This window comes from Schistocerca serialis, chromosome 3 (assembly GCF_023864345.2).
Source record: "Schistocerca serialis cubense isolate TAMUIC-IGC-003099 chromosome 3, iqSchSeri2.2, whole genome shotgun sequence".
NCBI lineage: Eukaryota > Metazoa > Arthropoda > Insecta > Orthoptera > Acrididae > Schistocerca > Schistocerca serialis.
Window position 1 is genome coordinate 310,074,502 of NC_064640.1, and position 21,867 is coordinate 310,096,368.

Below are 21,867 nucleotides of genomic sequence, written 5' to 3' on the forward strand. Positions count from 1 at the left end.
GTGTGACATGTTTAGAGGCTTCAAGGAGAATGAACATTGCGAGGTTGAATGTGTCAACAGGATATGGGCCTAGCAGCTAATTTTATGGTGTGGCATTCCTTGGGGTGCACGACACAATCATTTCTCATTCACACAGTCAGTAATTTGGACAGCAGCCATTACATTGCTGATGTGTTAATAGTGATGGTTGTATCCTGCTTCTGAGGTCTCCAAGGTATTGCTTTTCAACAATATAACGTAAGATCTCATGTTGCTCATGCTGTTCTGAACTATCTCAATATAGAGGGTGTTTGACTGTTGCGTTGACCAGCACGTTCTCCATGTCCCTTGTTCATTGAAAACATCCAGTCACAAATTTCTGAGTGAGTGGCATGACACCATTCTCCAGCCACTCTATTGATGAACTCTGGCACAGAGTTGAAGTAGGAAGAGTGATTAACCAGTATGTGCCATCCAAGCTCAGCTGGACGTGATGCCCTGCCAGGTTAGAGCCATCACTGTTGTCAGACATGGCAGCTCTGTGTTCTAAATACTGTAATTGTGTATCCCCAAACCATGTACAAATTTAATAATTTACCTTCTTATGACACAATATATGCAAACTGCATAAAACTTTGTTACATGCTATTCATCCTATCATTGCAATTTGCAATGATCAGCATTTTAATTTGCTATCCACATAATTGTATTTTGCTTTCTGTAAGTGTCCATTTTGCACTCACAGTGCATTCATAATAAACAACTGATTTCACTCTCCCTTACCCTATAAATACTAGGTGCACAAGCATATAATGTCGGAAATCAACTTAAGACTACATGGAATGTAGTGAAACAAGAGACATGACAACCAGCCACAGAACATCACTATTGAACTGAATGGAAGGACTATAAATGATGAGTCACATGTAGCAAATATATCTAATAGTTATTTCTTACATATAGTGGAAAGTATAGGAACAATCAGCTCGAAAGAAAAATCACAGCAATATGTTGAAAAAGCGACATTCATAAAATTCAGTCATATGAATGTATCCTGTTGAAATCAAGAAAATTATATATTCTCTCAAAAATAATGCATTACATATTTCAGATGTGATAGGGCTTCTTATATGGGAGCAAATCTTTCATATTCTATTGGAAACACAGTCAAAACTCATCTGGTTTTGACTGTGTTTCCAATAGAGTATGAAAGATTTGCTCCCATATAAGAAGCCCTATCACATCTGAAATATGTAATGCATTATTAACTTAAGACATTTCTCCAGCGAGACTGAAATATGATGTTGTAAAACCCCTCCCTGAGAAAAGTGATAGGACAGATGTCAATAACTACCAACCTCATATATGTTTGACATTGTGTCAACAGCTGGGACCATCTGAATTGTTATATTATTCTGAAATATCAGTTACACTAAGATTGCCTGTAAATCTTTTTATTGATTACCAGTTTCAACAGATCTGTGCTGTCATCATCAAATCTTGATCTTTACAGACTTGCAAGTAACATTGTGGTGTTGCATGTAACAGGTAGCAAACATAAAATACCACAATTATAAAACATATATCACATTGTGCTGATGTCCTAGTGTCTCCACTGAGTTGTTATTGTGGTGTTAAGTGTATGAATGCACTGGGACATCAGCACAGTGTGGTGGGACTGATGGTGTAGCCAACCAATGGGTAATATCATATCATATCTTCTGACAGGGAGGAAATTATGTGTCCCCAGGGCTCAGTCTTAGGTCCACTATTCTTCCTCACATATGTAAATGATTTTCTGTCTCATATACAACAACCAGAATTAGTTCTTTTCACAGATGACATTAGTATTGTAATCAATCCAAGCATATGTACAGGAACAGAAGCAATTATAAACAATGTTCTCCAAAGCAATATTGACTTATTTTCTGCAAATGGTCTCACCCTCAATTTAGAAGATACAACATACACTCCTGGAAATGGAAAAAAGAACACATTGACACCGGTGTGTCAGACCCACCATACTTGCTCCGGACACTGCGAGAGGGCTGTACAAGCAATGATCACACGCACGGCACAGCGGACACACCAGGAACCGCGGTGTTGGCCGTCGAATGGCGCTAGCTGCGCAGCATTTGTGCACCACTGCCGTCAGTGTCAGCCAGTTTGCCATGGCTTACGGAGCTCCATCGCAGTCTTTAACACTGGTAGCATGCTGCGACAGCGTGGACGTGAACCGTATGTGCAGTTGACGGACTTTGAGCGAGGGCGTATAGTGGGCATGCGGGAGGCCAGGTGGACGTACCGCCGAATTGCTCAACACGTGGGGCGTGAGGTCTCCACAGTACATCGATGTTGTCGCCAGTGGTCGGCGGAAGGTGCACATGCCCGTCGACCTGGGACCGGACCGCAGCGACGCACGGATGCACGCCAAGACCGTAGGATCCTACGCAGTGTCGTAGGGGACCGCACCGCCACTTCCCAGCAAATTAGGGACACTGTTGCTCCTGGGGTATCGGCGAGGACCATTCGCAACCGTCTCCATGAAGCTGGGCTACGGTCCCGCACACCGTTAGGCCGTCTTCCGCTCACGCCCCAACATCGTGCAGCCCGCCTCCAGTGGTGTCGCGACAGGCGTGAATGGAGGGACGAATGGAGACGTGTCGTCTTCAGCAATGAGAGTCGCTTCTGCCTTGGTGCCAATGATGGTCGTATGCGTGTTTGGCGCCGTGCAGGTGAGCGCCACAATCAGGACTGCATACGACCGAGGCACACAGGGCCAACACCCGGCATCATGGTGTGGGGAGCGATCTCCTACACTGGCCGTACACCACTGGTGATCGTCGAGGGGACACTGAATAGTGCACGGTACATCCAAACCATCATCGAACCCATCGTTCTACCATTCCTAGACCGGCAAGGGAACTTGCTGCTCCAACAGGACAGCGCACGTCCGCATGTATCCCGTGCCACCCAACGTGCTCTAGAAGGTGTAAGTCAACTACCCTGGCCAGCAAGATCTCCGGATCTGTCCCCCATTGAGCATGTTTGGGACTGGATGAAGCGTCGTCTCACGCGGTCTGCATGTCCAGCACGAACGCTGGTCGAACTGAGGCGCCAGGTGGAAATGGCATGGCAAGCCGTTCCACAGGACTACATCCAGCATCTCTACGATCGTCTCCATGGGAGAATAGCAGCCTGCATTGCTGCGAAAGGTGGATATACACTGTACTAGTGCCGACATTGTGCATGCTCTGTTGCCTGTGTCTATGTGCCTGTGGTTCTGTCAGTGTGATCATGTGATGTATCTGACCCCAGGAATGTGTCAATAAAGTTTCCCCTTCCTGGGACAATGAATTCACGGTGTTCTTATTTCAATTTCCAGGAGTGTATTAACTTCTGCACATCTATGGCTACCACACCGATGATAAGTGTAACACATGGTGAGGAAATAATAAATAGGATGGAAACTTCAAAATTCTTAAGTGCCCATACTGATGAGAATTTAAACTGGAAAACGCACATTTTGGAACTCATAAAACAACTTCGTTCATCCACATTTGCATGCAAATGTTGGAGAGAAACAAATCAGTAAGTTGACATAATGTCATATGAAATAATGTTCTGGGGTAACTCATCTTTAAGAAAGAAAGTCTTCCTTACTCCAAAACTTTCTGTGACAATAATATGTTGTGCTTACCCACTACCATTTTGTAGAAATCTGTTTAAGGAGTTGGACATTCTGATTACTGCTTCACAGTATATTTATTCCATCATTAAATTTGTTTTAAATAATCCAGTTCAAAAGGAGCAAAAATGTACATAATTATGATACCAGAAGGAAAAATGACATTCATTACTCCACAGTAATGTTGTCTTTAGCCCAAAAAGGATGCATAATGCAGCAACTAAAATTTTTAATACCTTATCCAGTGATATAAAAGTCTGACAGGCAGCAAAGTAAAATTTGAAAATAAACTGGAAAAGTTTTTCCTTGACAACTCCTTCTATTCCATAGAATAATTTCTGTTATTGAAATGTGTAAATAGTCATATTTACAAATGAATTTGCTATGTGAATCTAAAATGATTTGTTCCAAGTTTTTCCAATTTATCATGCAAATGATCCTTGAAACATGAAACTAACTACCTAACTGAATGACATTCTGAAATGAAAGCTGAAGCTATTCTCTGTGATCTACATCTAGTACCCTTCAGAATCCCCTCAGATGTATTATTTTCCAAAATTTCACTTACCAGTTTCTCCCATGTGTATATCATAAAATGCATCTGTGAGACCATCACATAATATGGTGTCACGTAAGGATGTATCTCCCACCTTCAGTCCTTTTCTCATATTGACTACATGAGGTGTCTGGCTCATTGATTCCTGTCCACCACACACTGCTAATTGTGCATCACCATTTCTTATGCTCAGGTATCCGTCAACAACAGCTCTGTAACAAAATTGTACAAATGAATGAAAAAGGAATGTATATCAGTGAAAAATACTAGTGGTTAATAAATGTCATCTACCTTATTCCAGAACCACACATCATGTTGACAGTGGTTGCTGGGACAGTATATGGTAATCCTGCACGGAGTGCTGCTTGGCGAGCAGGATTCTGACCTTGCCCAGCTGCCAGAACCTTGACATACAGGTTTAAAATTAGTGAGGTACTAGACCAATCACACATCAAAAACATTTTCTTGTAGCATTGTGAACTATCAAGTCATGATTTATCATTGTGAATACAGAGAAACGTAGCTTCCTGCACTGGAAAAAATATTATAATGCTGCACTGCAGTATAAATTCTAACAGACTCTTGCTCTATAGTCATACAGTATTTACTAAACTTAAAGAAGAACATTTTGTCTGAAAATCATATGCATCAGATGTCTCTTCTGAGAGTGGTCAGGTGCATTTTCTCTGGTGTTTAGGTACTTATTTGCAATTCCCTTTCTGCAGTGTGTAGACAGTGTCAGTGCAAACAAATACTACTAATCATATGTTTTATAGGATATCCATCTCAAGGGAAAATGTCAATAATTTTTTGATATGCACAAAACGTATTTTAAAAGTTGAATTTCATGTGTCCATTCTGTAGAATGATCACACAGTAGTCAAGTACTACATTCAGTTCAGTGAAATGTGATAACAGGGACAGAGAAGCATGAATAATAACCAGTATTCGAGGAATAACTGAGTCGTGGTGTTGCATGGTGATGACAGACATGGCACTGCATGAGATGGTATATGAAATGGGGCAAGTCATGAAGGGAGACATGGTGAAAAAATGTTTATTCGTTTCTTTGTGTATGGTGTTGTTATTCACTGGATTAGGGACCAATTTAAAGCTAAAACACCAATACAACCTAGTAGAGTATCACTTTCATTATATTTTTTCAAAGTGGCCAGATGTTCCAGTTTCCACATACCTAACACATTAATATCTCCATTCATTCTTGTAGTACTGGTTATTTTCTGTGTTGATAAAAATCAACTAATAAACAGATATCGAACAGAATATCACAATATATGACTCTGGCACTGCTCAATTGAACGGGTTCATAAAATTCAGTTTAAGAGCCTATTGTTTGTAAAGAGAAACAACCCAATGTTTCTCATTAACACTGAGTGTCACATGATGATTAATATTTGTTTGAGCTGACTCCATGTAGACATTGCAAAAAAATGAAATTTGAAATATCTACTGAAACACCAAACATCTCAGTAGAGTTAGGAAAGCATTAGATATGCACTACCGTTTATCGCAACATCAGGGATGTTAACATGCAAATACATGTATGGCATGCATATGTGCAGACATTACCTGTTATCTGACACAGAAGTACTTAGTTGCTGTCTCTGACAAAAATATTAAAGTTCTTTCAGTTTTTTATAGAGTTCTGCCTCCCCTGTTACTATTATGTTTGTTTTTTTATATTTTATTGTGCTTTCTTTAACTAGACCATTATGTATGTATGGAAGCACAGGTGAAGTACTTGTCAAAATGGTCCACAGTACAATGAAGTTACACTTTTCAAAGAATCATACAATAAATATCGATGGATATATGCTCACCTGTCCCATAACTACTTCACAGACACCTGGTATTTTATCAGGCTCAATTTCAGCTCTGCGCAGAGCTTCTTTAATTACAACAGTGCCCAATTCATCTGCTCTCAGGGATGATAGGGATCCACCAAAGGCACCTGTTAGTTTGAAATAAAATTAAAGAAATTTTACTATGCTGCAAGGAGTAACTGGTAATGAACACATTATTCACATTTGCAATCAATCATTGATATGAAATTCTGCTTTTATTGTAGTGGCTAGAATGTATCATAAGCACAATGAATGAACTGTAATCATAATAAATGTAATAATTACCAGATTTACTGAGTTAATGTGGGTTACTTTGTTTTGCACAATAGAGCAACTACTTCATGTATGTTATGAGATAGGATCTTTTCTTGATGTACATCAGATTTGTCCCTGACTGTTCATCAACTGCTTTTAAACCACTTGACTGAAATGTCATGATTAGGGGACATGTATTTTCAAATTAGCATGTACTTGTTTCTACAGTTTACCTCTTTGCATAGGTTTTGCCATAAAAACAGTTTTAGTGAAATGTTTATCTGTAGGCCTTCTGTTATGTGGGAAATGTTAGTAAGTAAACAAAGAATAGAAATGTGACCCTTTTCAAAGGGTTCAGTTAATAGTGTGAACAAACCTGGTGGGAAAGAGTGTCAGCAGCTAGAAATGTTAAGTTTAAATATCTATAGAAATAAGCATAGTTCCAAGAAATGAGCTATTAATAGTAATGTCCAGCCTAGAAATGTTCATATCAAGCTACAACAGTGGATTAGTTCCGTTTTCTATACATCAAATCAAACAAGAATAAGAAGAAATGTGACTCCAAGAAGCAACTCACTTATAATCATATTAATGTAAAAGGTCAGACCTGCTGGTCTAGCAATTAAGCACTTGGCTGGAAACTGAAAGGTTAGGAGGTTGAAACCTGGTCAGGCCATGGATTTTTCAACCTGCCTTTAACCTAACTTTCCCCTCTCAATGATGTGAAGTTCCACCAGGAACGACACGTGATACAGATCCCATGTTAAACTGTAGGTCTCATTTCCCAGGCAGGATTACAAGGGTAGGTGAGAAACACCTGCACCAAGCCATTGAGCCACATGAAATTATTACTATTATTAATAATGAAACCATTAGAACTATGAAGTCTGAATGATCATAGTGAATTTCAAGCAGAGTTCACTCACTCTCTCTCCCTCTCTCTCTCTCTCTCTGTTCATGTATGTGTATGTGTGTGGGGAGGGGGGGGTGTTTGTGGAGAAGAGAGTCATGTCTCAGTATACAATAAATTACTTATGTCTGTTTAGCAACTCATTTTATGTTGCAGAGAAGAGCTATGAAAGGCAGACTACATAATCTGTATTTAAGCAAATTTCTGCAGTCTGACTAACATTTTATTCCTGCGGATCACTATGGATGAAAAGGATCAAAACTAAATCTTATCTCATATAAACTCTCCATGCCTTTGGCCAGGATGATTTCAACCACCTTCTCCTAACATACCATAAAATAGTTACTGAAATGTTCCCATCCTATCAACTATAGCTTACCCTTCCTCTTCCATTCCAAGCAAAGGCTCCAAACCATCCTTTCCGTGCATACCTGCAATCCTACTCATCTCTCAACACCTACATACTGTCTCTTGACCATTCTCAGTAATCACTCCACACTGATTTTTCAAATCACCTCCTCTTCAGCCTCATGTGCCTCTGAAGCCCTTACGCAGATAATATTACCAGTACTGAAAATCATAAATGTCATCCCATCAAACTTCAGACCACCATTTTTACTCTCATCAATGAATTTTCATGCATTTTAATATTTTTATTCAAAGACTGAAGGTTTTCATTTAAATATTACATTATAACCTGTTATCAATAATTTAAACACAGGCTGTATTCCTTCATATGCAAATTATTACTGTCAACAACAATTTTTTTCTATGCATCATCAACTAATTGTACAGTATACATCAAAGACTGAAGAGTGGAAATACGGCCATCTCTAGCCCAGTCCCTATTGAGGGAATGTAAATAATAGATAAATAACAAGAATGAAAAGTCCTGGTACAGCCAATATTGTTTTGTAACTCTCTGTGGTGAGAGAAGACACTAATCAGTGCAGTGGGAGTCATTCTCATGTACAGGCAACTATTCATGAGAAGGAGGGTGCAGCAGACCTATACCTGATCACTGTAATGCAAGGAATACAGGTCAGGGTGAAGCCCCTACCATTGCATATCCACTGGACTTCATTGCTAAGCACTGCAGAGCCAATCCCGTCTACATCCTTCATCCTGGTGCATGCTGCAGCCACAGCTAACGAAGGTACATACCACAGATTTGGTTGCAATCATATCACTACATGAACAGGCACTCAAGGGAAAGAAATCTTGCTGCAGGAGGTTGAACAACAGAAGTTTCCAATTGCCAGCAACTAAGGAGTTTGCCTGTCAAGCTGCTACAGAATGTACAGGCGTCAAATCAGAGCATTTGTAGAGGGAGCAAAGGATAGCATCATCTATCCCAACTTGAACTGCCAGCAACTATGCCCTGTGATGGCGCAGCATGCAGCATATAGGGATCCACAGATGATACTGGGGCACTAGTTCCAAACTGCTACAGCTACAAGCAGTGAATACACCATCAGTAGCAGAAGAGTGGGAGAGCTTGTGTGCACCAAGAAGGCAATCTAGTGATGATGACGACACCCATGCTGCAGTTGCATAACTGGTTAAGTGCTTGTACTGATGACCAATGCAGTTGGTGAGACAGCTAAAGCACCATTTCCACCCCAGCCATGGTTTTAACAGAGGTTTCCCTCCATGGCTGTAAGACGAAATTCACCTGCCCCACCTCAGTTCACAAATAAAGTCATCCTAGCATAAACCAAGTTATGTTGAAATGTCCAAAAGTCTTATGTACAATATACACCTCTCTAGTGTAGTGTTGCTGGTTTGTAAGCTGGAGGCTACAGATTCAAGTACTGACTTGAACATGGTAATAGATTTTAAGTGTTTCGTTGGTGTGTCTCTTCAGTGTAGCCATGAAATTAAGTGGGATTAGCTTCTTTGGCTAAGGAGCTGGAAGATTTACAATTTAGTGAGAAGTGTGCTGTATCTCAAAGAACAAGCATAAGTTAGCTGTCTTGTTATGGTCACTTGCAGCAGGTATGGTATGAAGTTTGTACATTATGCATAGTATTGTTTTTTAGTTACAACTTTGTGGAAGTAAACAGTCAATAGTTTACAATTAGCTCTACCATAAGTTTAGTATTATCAATTTCTCTCCTAGTTTTTGTTTTAGGAAGATCTAAGTTTGAGTGTAGTTTACAGAGTGGATAATAGTTAGGGATTGTTAGTGTTGTGGGATCTTGATTCAGGTGTTGCGGAATCTTGATTAAAGTGTTGTTTGCTGCCCATAGACAGCTAGAAGTTGCATTGGCAGTTGTTGACAGGCTTTGTATGCCTGCTGCAAACAGCATTTGTGGTGCTGTGGTAGGATAGTCTCATGAGCAATGTAGCTTGACAGTTACTCCTGCTGCCCAAGTGGTTCATAGAGTCCTAAATCTAGCATCAAGAAACCACTTGATAGTGACTGGTGGGTCGTACCCAGAGCTAGAGCTGTATGTAGCTAAAAGATGGTCGAAAGACTAGCTCCAACCATATAAAAATAGCTTTGAACTATTACCATTCCCTGATAAGGTGACACAGCATCTGTACCCTAATTACCATGATTGAAATGTGGCCCCTTTGTTGAGACTTGAGTAGCTACAGGGAAAAGAAAGGGCTGCTAGTCGCAGACACTTTGGGAAGGGAACACATCAAATGGGCACTGAGTGTGTTTCCCAAGAAGTGGATGAGACCATCCCATATGCAATGAACAAGGCTGGAAGCAGTCAGTGAGATAAACAATGCCTGTCACCTATGATATGGAATCATTCTTGGTCCTTTTCAGAGACTGGCAGAGATGGTAAACACAACTAGCCTCACTCAAAGAGTATCAGTGCACACCTGGAACATGCATCAAAAGACATAGAAGACTCCCCAGAAGGTGAGAAGTTTATAGCAACAGGTAGAAACATTTGGTCTAGGGAAGCCCAAAATAAATTCAAATGTGAATTCATTGAGACAAAAGAATCTGAAGTTGGTGAACTTAGATTAATAAAGGGACTTTTCTACTACCCATTAGATTCTGAGATAACATGTATTCAGTTGGATAAAAATATTCCAACCATGTGGTAGTAGTTTGAGGTGTCTGGTACATTCTGAAATATTAAAATCCGCATCTAAAAATACATTCACAAATGAAGTTGATATCATTGTACCTATGTCTGAGGGCCACACATTATTACAAATTAGAGACGGTAAAATAAGCACTCTCGGTATTGCAAAACAATGAAGACCACTTGATTCAAACAAGACACCAGAATCTGACAGAATTCCTAGCACATTTGCAACTGTTTGCTAATACACTGTATAACAAAAAAGTGAAACACCCAAAAGTTATGGTTGGATGCCAGTTTAACTCTATACATGAACACACCATCAGCAGGTATGTAAAAGATTAGAACTGAAACTCTCTGTGAAAGGCAGAACAATCACCAGAATGCATTAGTGTTCTTTGTGTGTAGTGTTGTTACCAGGCATGGTATGTTGTATAAGGGGCATGAACAGTGTCAGGTGTAGGCTGAAAACAGCGAAGAACATGGAGATGCTGTGTACTCATGTGAGACAGTCTTATCACCCCCTGATAGCGTTTGAAATGGGAATCATTTTGCATCTCCATTTGGCCAACTGGTTGAATAATACAATATTCAAATTTGTGGAGCACTCACAGGTGACAGTGGCCCAATGTCAGACTACACGGGAACATGAGGGGAGGCATACTAGTCATTAAGTTTCTGGTTGGCATGTTTGACCACCACAAAGGAGGATTGTCACATTGTGCACCAAGCACATCGTAACCCATTCTCATTTGTGCTTGCCATCTGAGAACAAGCAATGCACTGCTTGCAACATTCTGTGTCACCTAATACCACTGGTTAGAGACTAGCAGCAGCTGGACTACATAATTAGCATCCCATGCATAGCATCCCACTAACACTGCAATATAAATGGTTGTGTTTTGAGTGGAACTGTGACTGGGAAGCAAAGGTTTTCTCAATTGAAACACTTGTAAATTACTATGTTGTACCTTGGAACAAATTTTCTCCTTTGTAAAAACTTTAATTTTCTAGAGTAATTTTTGTAATTTCAGAAAAAGCCAGCAGCACATAAAAAGTGAATAGCATCATTTAAGAATGGAATAAGAAAATAAATTAATCTGCTATTGCAGGGTTGGCAAGAGGCAAAAGTCTGCAAAGCATACCTAGGAACAACACTTTCCCCTACTTCTCATGCATCTGAAGTCATTATTTTCGTGTCGTAACTGACGTTAACATTATTATGCCAATCAACTAACAAATGTACAGGAGGACAGCGATCAGTTGCAGAAGCCATAATTTATTGCAGATCTAGATTTCAACTATAAAACAATCATCATTGGTGCTTTACCAGATGAGTCATATTGCCATAACTATGTCAGAATATATACATGTGACAATTGGCACTAGCATTTATATGGCATTTAGTTAAAGTCAACTAACACTTGCCATGAGGTTTATACAATGTCATTGAGAAAATATTTATCATGAGTCAATCAATTCACTAACAATTTTCAGTGTCTGTAAACAAGCTAACAAAAAATCACCACGGAAGCAAGTCAGAATTAACCGAATAAGTTTGTGAGATGCTGAGCTTCGCTTACCCCATGCATGGTGATCAACATGTCAACCAATGTGATGCACCAAATGAGGTCGCACAGTGGTTAGCATACTGAACTCACACTCTGGAACATGATGGCTCAATTCCTCATCTGGTCATCCTGATTTAAGTTTTCTATGGCTTGATCGAGGCAAATGTTGGAGTTACACTCACCACCTAATGATGGTGTCAAGAATCCTCCATTGTGAATATCTGAAAGCCCATACACACATCTGGGAGCCTGTATGAGAGCAGTTCCATTGCCACCTCAGTGGTGCTACTGGTGGCAATGGGCAGAGCTATTTTTTGTTGCTTCTGTACTGGAGGGGTTCTGGGCTGTGGCAGTGGACAACAGTCGAATAGTACATGGCCAAAATACTGATCAGAGCTTCCTGTGTAGACACCATCTTTATCTATGATGAAGTCTTCTCAGGTTATCAGCTGAGTCAAGGCATCAATGTGTGGCAATGTTTCGACAAGTTTCCGACGCATCACCTTCAGCACCCTGGTGCACAGAGCACAAGACATATGCAGCGAGGAATATGTTCCAGCATTTGAGGGAACCCTTTGTAAGAACGGTGACTTGGAGACACAGATAAGATTTGCTCTCCAGCCACACAGTAAAAAGAAGGAAGAAGACATAAAGCATCTGGTGTTTCTTCCATGTGCTGGGCAACCCATGGCCAAGACTGCAATGATATTGAAGAAGAGCCTCACTGAATCCATTTTCTGCTCATTGACTAAAATCAAAAATATCCTTGGCTCAATGAAAGACAATCTATAACTATGGATACCTGGAGTCTACAGCATCAGTTACAAATATGGTGAGCAATATATTGGCCACATGCAACAGTGTATTTCATACTGCCCCTCAGAACATGTGTGAAGCATTCACCTCAGCCAAATGAACAAATTTGCAGTGGCAGAGCACAGCCTCAACAAAGGTCATATTTTTTACTTTGAACAAACAGAGGTGTTGCATGAGATGAATGAGTTCTGAGACTTGATCATTAAAGAGGCAGTAGCGATATGGGCCCACGATGATCTTGTCAATTGGAATAGGGGTGAGCTCTGCACAGAATGTAGTGCTGGCTAGAATATGTCAAAAGCGCTCTGATGTGAAAGCGACAAAGGCTGCCAATGGAAGAGACAGGCAGCATTAAGAGAAAATGGCAGGACCCTCCAACATGCCAGGAGTTCTCCCCATGATTGTCTACAATCCCCCACAGTACCATCCACGACATACCTTCTGGAGATGCATGATTGGCCCTGCCCCTGCAGACTAGGCAGAGGAGCCTGCAGTCAAGTGTCTATAATGATACAAACTTGACATGAACCTGACACTTCACCTTAAGATAACAAGTAGGAAACTTGTTGAAATGTTGCTGCCGAATGACACCTTGATTTGGCTAATAACCCAAGAAGACTTCATCTTCAAAAGTCACTGTGGAAGGCTGCATACCCATATACCATCTTTATTGACTTGCACTTTTTGTGGCCTCACCAGCCACTCAACCTCTGTACTGGAATGCAGGTACACTGGAGCAGCAGTGAAGTGTTTTACTCCATTTCTGTGTAAGAAGGATTTGAATTGCAAGCACATGAATTGGAAGCTATTATCAGAAACAATGGTCTGTGAGGTTCCCTTGATGGCACATGTAGTCATCAATGCTGTGACTGTCACTCTCACTGTGGTACAAGTTATATGGAAAATTAGAAAATGTGTACAATGCTAAGAATGACATGAATCTGAGGAATGCACCCATATAATCAATATAGATCTGTACTCACAGGTTCTCTGATGTAGGCTGTGGTTTGTGGAAGCAGAGTTTGGTTGTACACACAGGAGCAGACTTTACAGGCTGCCCATTTTATGACTCCATTGATACCCAATCAGTATGTGCGGCACTTGACAAATATTTTTCGTCCATTACATGGGATGTCTGTCACCAGTAAGATGTCATGCAGTAGACTAGCATCAGTGGTGCTCGAGAAGAGGATGTGAAGCACCTAATAGGGTGCCGGTAGGTAGATGGTCAGGGAACCGTCAAGCTTATCTGAGGACTCTTTGGAATAGAGGTTCTCCAGAGGTGGTGAAAGAGACTTTATGTAGCATAATTGAAAATTCTGGCAGTGTTTGCTATAAACTGTGATCAAGTTGAAAATAAAAAGCTTATTGTATATGAAAGTCAACAGCAGAAATACTCCAAAGACACAAAAAGGCATCAGCATTTCAATGATACACGAGAGGCCAGTAGTAAATGCAGCATAATAAACACTAAGACAGAGCACCCGACACTGGAGCTTTCATGAAGTTTCCTCAGGAAGATAGGTGGGCATGATGACAAGTAAGATTAATAGTTCATGATTGAAGACCCACAAAGTTTTGTACAATAAAAAAGGACTGGATTTTCTGGGCACCACGATTTATTGACAGCATCCTTTTCCTATCTGTGTACAGTTTACTTGTGATGGCAGATTTTGTACATGTAACCCACCTGTTACTCTGCTCCATCTGGATACTTAAGTGGAAGTATAGTGCCAGTTTCATGTTACAATACATCTGTCACTAGCAGATGACACCTGAAGTGTGTAAAAGTAACAAATCATGTAGGAAGATTTGAGGTGTGCTTTCAGAGTGATAAATTCCTTCCAACATAAAGGGGTCCATTCAGATTAAGTGCCTTTCTCCTTTAGTTGGTTCTGAGGATGATAAATCAGGACCACCTTTGGGGTGAATTTCCTATAATAATTAACATTTCCCAGAAAGAACTAAAGTTCTTCATATTAGTGGAGAGTGGTAGGCAATCAGTGGCATTGACATCCTGCTGGGAAGGTTTTAAAACCGTCTTTCTGGAAATATGGCTTAAATATTCAGTGGTAGACTGCAAATGCATTTGAGACAATGTTGTTGCAGAATGTTTCTAAATAATGCTCTCTCTGAAACAATAATGACAACTAATTGGCACTTTGATGAATGCCTCTGTTTATTGCAAAGTTGCTAGCTGCACTGAAGTAGAGGAAGTTGCATCAGAAAGGACCAAAATACATCGACCCTCAGATAGTATTGCCATCAGTTCTACAAGCTGGTAAATATGATGTGCGTGTCCACTTTTCACTGCACATTAATAGTAGCCTTGATGACACCACATATACAGGGTGGTCCATTGATAGTGACCAGGCCAAATATCCCACGAAATAAGCATCAAACGAAAAAACTACAAAGAACGAAACTCGTCTAGCTTGGAGGGAGAAACCAGATGGCGCTATGGTTGACCCGCTAGATGGCGCTGCCACAGGTCAAACGGATATCAACGTCGTTTTTTTAAAATAGGAACCCCCATTTTTTATTGCATATTCGTGTAGTACATAAAGAAATATGAATGTTTTAGTTGAACCACTTTTTTCTCTTTGTGATAGATGGCGCTGTAGTCACAAACGTATAAGTACGTGGCATCACGTAACATTCCGCCAGTGCGGACGCTATTTGCTACTTCATACATTACCCGTGTTAAAATTGACCGTTTACCAATGGCGGAAAAAGTCGATGTCGTGTTGATGTATGGCTATTGTGATCAAAATGCCCAACGGGCGTGTGCTATGTATTCTGCTTGGTATCCTGGACGACATCATCCAAATGTCCGGACCGTTCGCCGGATAGTTACGTTATTTAAGGAAACAGGAAGTGTTCAGCTACATGTGAAACGTCAACTACGACCTGCAACAAATGATGCTGCCCAAGTAGGTGTTTTGGCTGTTATCGCGGCTGATCCGCATATCAGTAGCAGACAAATTGCGCGAAAATCGGGAATCTCAAAAACGTCGGTGTTGAGAATGCTACATCGATTGCACCCGTACCATATTTCTATGCACCAGGAATTGTATGGCGACGACTTTGAACGTCGTGTACAGTTCTGCCACTGGGCACAAGAGAAATAACGGGACGATGACAGATTTTTTGCACGCGTTCTATTTAGCGACCAACGTCATTCGCCAACAGCGGTAACGTAAACCGGCATAATATGCACTATTGGGCAACGGAAAATCCACGATGGCTGCGACAAGTGGAACATCAGCGACCTTGGTGGATTAATGTATGGTGCGGCATTATGGGAGGAAGGATAATTCGGCCCCCATTTTATCGATGACAATCTAAATGATGCAATGTATGCTGATTTCCTACGTAATGTTCTACCGATGTTACTGCAAGATGTTTCACTGCATGACAGAATGGCGATGCACTTCCAACATGATGGATGTCCAGCACATAGCTCGCGTGTGATTGAAGCGGTATTGAGTAGCATATTTCATGACTGGTGGATTGGTCGTCGAAGCACCATACCATGGCCCGCACGTTCACCAGATCTGACGTCCCCGGATATCTCTCTGTGAGGAAAGTTGAAGGATATTTGCTATCGTGATCCACCGACAACGCCTGACAACATGCGTCAGCGCATTGTCAATGCATGTGCGAACATTACAGGAAATCACGCTGTAACAGCATGCGTTCTCAGAAATGATAAGTTCACAAAGGTACATGTATCACATTGGAACAACCGAAATAAAATGTTCAAACGTACCTACGTTCTGTTTTTTAATTTAAAAAACCTACCTATTAGCAACTGTTCGTCTAAAATCGTGAGCCATATGTTTGTGACTATTACAGCTCCATCTGTCACAAAGCGAAAAAAGTGGTCCAACTACAACATTCATATTTCCTTACGTACTACACGAACATGTAATGAAAAATGGGGGTTCCTGTTTTAAAAAACGCAGTTGATATCCGTTTGACATATGGCAGCGCCATCTAACGAGCCAACCATAGCGCCATCTGGTTTCCCCCTTCAAGCTAGACAAGTTTCGTTCTTTGTAGTTTTTTCGTTTGACGCTTATTTCGTGAGATATTTGGCCTGGTCACGTTCAATGGACCACACTGTACATGCAAGGAACTTGGTTCTCAAATGACTGGAAAAGGTGGAGCCACTGATTGGCAGAAGTAAGTGTTATCACACGATGGGCTAGCATTTGATCAAATTCCTGCCCTAAATCTTGCTGGAGAGAAATGAAATCAATCTTTCCATACAGGTGTTAGGTAGAGTTGACAATTTTATAGTGATGTGTACAGCATAAATGTCCTTACAATCCAAACCAAGTTCAACAAACAATGTTTACTGTGGGTATTGTGTGGCTAACAATATGGCACCGGAGATCAAATTGACAGAATCACATATCTAAAAGCCGAAATGGAGAAAGTATGAAAACTGATGCACCTGAAACTATGAGAAACACATGTGCAAATGAAGTTTATTTGAAGTTGATTAATATGTCATTCCGAAGGAAAGACTGATGCCTGCGGCAATCAGGCATTGAAATAATTCAATCGTGGAAGTTGAAAATTTGTGCTGGACAAGGACTTGAACCGATCTCCTGCTTAATGCGAGTGATTGCCTTAACCTCCTTGTCCATGTGGACATGCTTCCAGTCTGATGCAAATTATCAACTTGTCACACTCTAGTAGCGTTCACTTTGCATTGACCTACTTGCTTGCAATGAGTCCTGTGTTCTCACAAGAGGCTCGGACCCTGTTGTGCATCTGCGCTGAAGTTATGAAGACAGGCATGCCCTCAGACACACTATATACAGTGTGTTTGACAACTCGTGTTAAAACACTTGTATAGGTTGTAGCGGGGACTTAGTAGATCAAGTTTTAAACAGGAACCTACATCCAGAAACGTCATCTAACAACAGCACTGAGCGTCAAAGTTATAGGTGCCGGCGCCTGTGAATGTATGTATACACGCAGGGTGATTCCGTGACGATGGCAAACATATCGAGAAAGCTTACGCATTGTATCAGGTAGGGGTGTATTGTATGTTAACTGGGGACCTAGAAACGACGGAGAGGCTCCGTCCCCGCCGCAACCGCAGTGGTCCGCAACCCCACGACGACTACCGCAGTCCACTTCACCCCTCCGCTGCCCCACACCGAACCCAGGGTGCCGGCCGTTGTGGCCGTGCGGTTCTAGGTGCTACAGTCTGGAACCGTGTTACCGCTACGGTCGCATATTCGAATCCTGCCTCGGGCATGGATGTGTGTGATGCCCTTAGGTTAGTTAGGTTTAAGTAGTTCTAAGTTCTAGGGGACTGATGACCACAGCAGTTAAGTCCCATAGTGCTCAGAGCCATTTGAACCCAGGGTTATTGTGCGGTGCGGCCCCCGGTGGCCTCCCAGGGAACGTCTCACACCAGACGAGTGTAGCCCCTATGTCTGCGTGGTAGAGTAATGGTGGTGTACGCGTACGTGGAGAACTTGTTTGTGCAGCAATCGCCGACATAGTATAACTGAGGCAGAATAAGGGGAACCAGCCCGTATTCGCCGAGGCAGATGGAAAACCGCCTAAAAGCCATCCACAGACTGGCCGGTTCACCGGACCTCGACACAAATCCGCCGGGCGGATTCGTGCCGGGGACCAGGCGCTCCTTCCCGCCCGGAAAGCCGTGCGTCAGACAGCACGGCCAACCGGGCGGGCCAGGTAGAGGTGACTCATGTCCATCGATAGAACGAATAGTAGTGAGACACGTCCTTTGAGTTCGCGTTCAATGCCGAATTAGATGTTACAGATATGCTTACTGATACTGGAGAAACGAAAGTGGCTGGGAACGCAAACGAAAGCAATCTAATTGTAGTCTTTTCCAACGCATAAGCGCATGAGTACACTGCGAAGTCGAGTTTTGGCAACGGCATCCCGCCATTCCATAATCGAGAAATAACGCACATGGGAACGGCTTGTCCACCCCCTCACTGCAGCGATGATATCATAGAGAGAGAGGTCCGTCAGACATAAAATATTCAGCTTCCAAATAGGGCGAGAAAGATGTACCCGCTGCGGGACATGATTAAGAGTCATTGAAGCAGCATAGTGGTAGGTGAAGCTGGCAGGAATAACTTCAGTTTTATTTATATAGACTGAACCAGCAAGTGAAAATTTGTACCAAGACTGGAAATCGAACCTATTCTCGTGCTTACTAGGCACGTGCGCTAGCCACTAAGCCACCTTGGCACAGCGGTTCGCACAACTGCACGGATTACCCTAGCATGCGTCCCTTCTCGATTCAAACTCTCACTGCTACACCTGTCTATCTTAAATTCCTGGGGTGCTATTCCAGAACATGGAGAGCCTCGGCAAGTCTGTCGGTGTGCGAGGGGGAATTTAAAGTAGACTGGAGCGGCAGTGAGGATTTGGTCGAGGAAGGAGGCATAGCAGCGTAAACCGTGCAATTGTGTGAACCACTGTGCCAAGGTGGCTTATTGGCTAATCCACCTGCCTGGTGAGCAGGAGACCCGGGTTCGAATCCTAGTGTTGGTTTTTCACTTTAGGAATTTCACTTTACACTCCGGTCTATATACATAAAATCATATCTGTGTGAGACCAGTAATGCATCTGAAATTGTGTCATTTCATTTGTATAACTTCAATTAACAAAAGTTGACTATAAAGGGAAGCAGACAAATAAAAAAGATCCAGCCGACTACTAGAAGTAGCAGTGAAATACGAAAACCGCACTAATATGGGACATCTGCAGATCCAAGCATCCTGCAGATTCGACGACGTCACCATATCATTAAGTTCACGACAATGGTTACAACCGGGAGTCTTATCCACAGGACGTAAGACCCAGTTAAAATTTTCCCCCATCAAAATTTTCCCCGGATTTTGACGACGTAAATAAATGACATCTTGCTTACAAAAACGCGCACGGTCATATGTGCGACCAGATCCAGATGGAGCATAAAAAAAAATTAAGGTTGAATCATAAAAACCTGACCATCGTGTAGCGTTTCAAAGTCCGTCAACGGAGTAACGTGCCTGTAAAGTACGGCCACACCAGCAAAACTTTCCAATGCAACATTAAAAAACAGAGTACGCAGGGAGACATAACAAACACATCAAATAACACCTCCTGCAAACACATGACATCAGCTTGGGAATCATAAATAAACTGTTGTAATGCAGCAAACCGTAATGGAGAGAGTATCCTATTAACATTCATGGTAGGAAACGTATACGCCCGCATTAATTAACACATGTAAGGCATGTAGGGAGAGCTGGTAAAGAATTCACACATCACCTCCCACTCTCCATAACACCAGCAAATTGCGGAGAAGGTACAGGATTTGAATCCTCCCCACCGGAAGGTGCAGACTCCATGCTTTGTTTTTTTTCGGCGCGACGCTGCACGCCCAGGCTGAAAACGTTGTTCCATACGACTCCACGACAACACAGCTTCTTGGCGCAGTAGGGTAGGGGGCTCATCAGCGTCCTTTGCAGGCGTGGTGGAGGGTGAGGCGTCCCCATTCCACTCGACGGAATGCGAGAAACACAGCCGAGAGCCACGATCATCATCAGCAGATAAAGAAGAGACAGCGTCTGAAGCTTTCTAAATCGACTGACTTCCTGGAAATAAATCCGTAGTAACCTGCTACTCGATCGTATCAAAATACGGAGGGGGTATTACTGCACTACAACACTGTAAAGGTAGAACAGCAGACTATGCCCCGTTACATCATCGGAATCCACTGGTGGAGGAGCGGACGTAGATGCAACATTCATTTCAACATCAACAAAACCAGCTTCGTCATCCCCGGCAGAACAAGAACCGCAAATAAAGTCAGTTTTCAAAGCATCATCATTGGAAGTAGCACACTGCACCGTCACCTTCTCGCAGAGGCGAGACTGGGGAGGGGTGATTTCAAAATCTTCACCATCCTGAGTCCGCCGGCTTTTAAATTGTGCTACCGCTGCCGACGCCTTGTCGGCAGCAGGGGCCGCATCTGAAAGTGCCGGTAACGGTGGAAAGTCGCGTGGAATGGGGGCGTAATGTCTCCCCAACGGTCTCTAAGGCTGGAAAAGTACTGACAGCAGATTGCGAGACACTAATTGACCCATCAACGGACGACGTCCTTCACATGACGACTTCAAAACGGTAACACGACGCCCACAACTGGATCTGAGATGACCAGTTTCATTACAAAGGAAGCAATGTCCTTCCTGTCCTGCAAACGTAACATGAATACGATAACCACAAACATTCAGATGTGAAGGAATATTCATTTGCACGCACATTTCTATGGTTCGAACACCACTGTAACACGGCAAGCGATGTTGTGCAGACCAACGCTCCCGCCAGATATACCAAAGGATTCGAAAAACGAAGCAACGCCGCCTTCAGAAATGAATCATCCACTTCAGGTGGAAGATAGTGAACTCTAACAGGAATATACTCGATCGCCGCATTTACAAGAAGGACAGGACTAACGGAACCATCACGATATGTAAACATTACTTAAGATCAACCCGAGACAGAAGCTGGTGAACTTGGAAGGGATCCTTGAACTTCACAAAAACCAAGCAGATGTAACTCGAACTGTGTACACCAAATATTCGTGAATTTCTAAAGAGCCTCTCTGAACCTGACGCGTATTCTTGTCAAAATTGAAACGAACGGCACCCCGACGAGGAATATTCATGAGAGACTTGACGGGCATCATAGGGCGGGCAAAGAATGCCTGAGATAACCAACAATAAACTGCGCTAGGCAAGAACGATCTGACATTGGCCGATACACACACAAAACTGAGTACACACAAGTTCGACACATGCAGCACTGCGGTACGGGTGGGAGTAAGATCATCTTGCTAGCCCAACGCGCAAGACGGAACGTGGTCTTGGCCATCCGGCTATGCTTCCCATCAGACAGTGCCACAACTTGCCACACGCTAGTAGCGCCCTATGTCCATTCACCTACCTGCTCGCAGCGAGTCCTGTATTCCTGCAAGAGGCTCGGTTCAAAATGGTTCAAATGGCTCTGAGCACTATGGGACTTACTTCTGAGGTCATCAGTCCCCTCGAACTTAGAACTACTTAAACCTAACTAACCTAAGGACATCACACACATCCATGCCCGCGGCAGAATTCGAACCTG

The 21,867-nt window shown here is 42.3% G+C and overlaps 1 protein-coding gene across 1 annotated transcript in view; it reads right to left on the reverse strand.

The window, feature by feature from the left end:
* LOC126470109 (acetyl-CoA acetyltransferase, cytosolic-like) overlaps nt 1-21,867 on the reverse strand; it is a 70,173-nt gene that overhangs the window by 18,866 nt on the left and 29,440 nt on the right. Inside the window, exons 2-4 of the mRNA XM_050097712.1 lie at nt 6,065-6,195; nt 4,515-4,627; nt 4,236-4,435 (exon numbers count right to left, since the gene is read on the reverse strand). Of these exons, the coding sequence (XP_049953669.1) occupies nt 4,236-4,435; nt 4,515-4,627; nt 6,065-6,195 (444 nt within the window). The remainder of the gene's footprint in view (nt 1-4,235; nt 4,436-4,514; nt 4,628-6,064; nt 6,196-21,867) is intronic.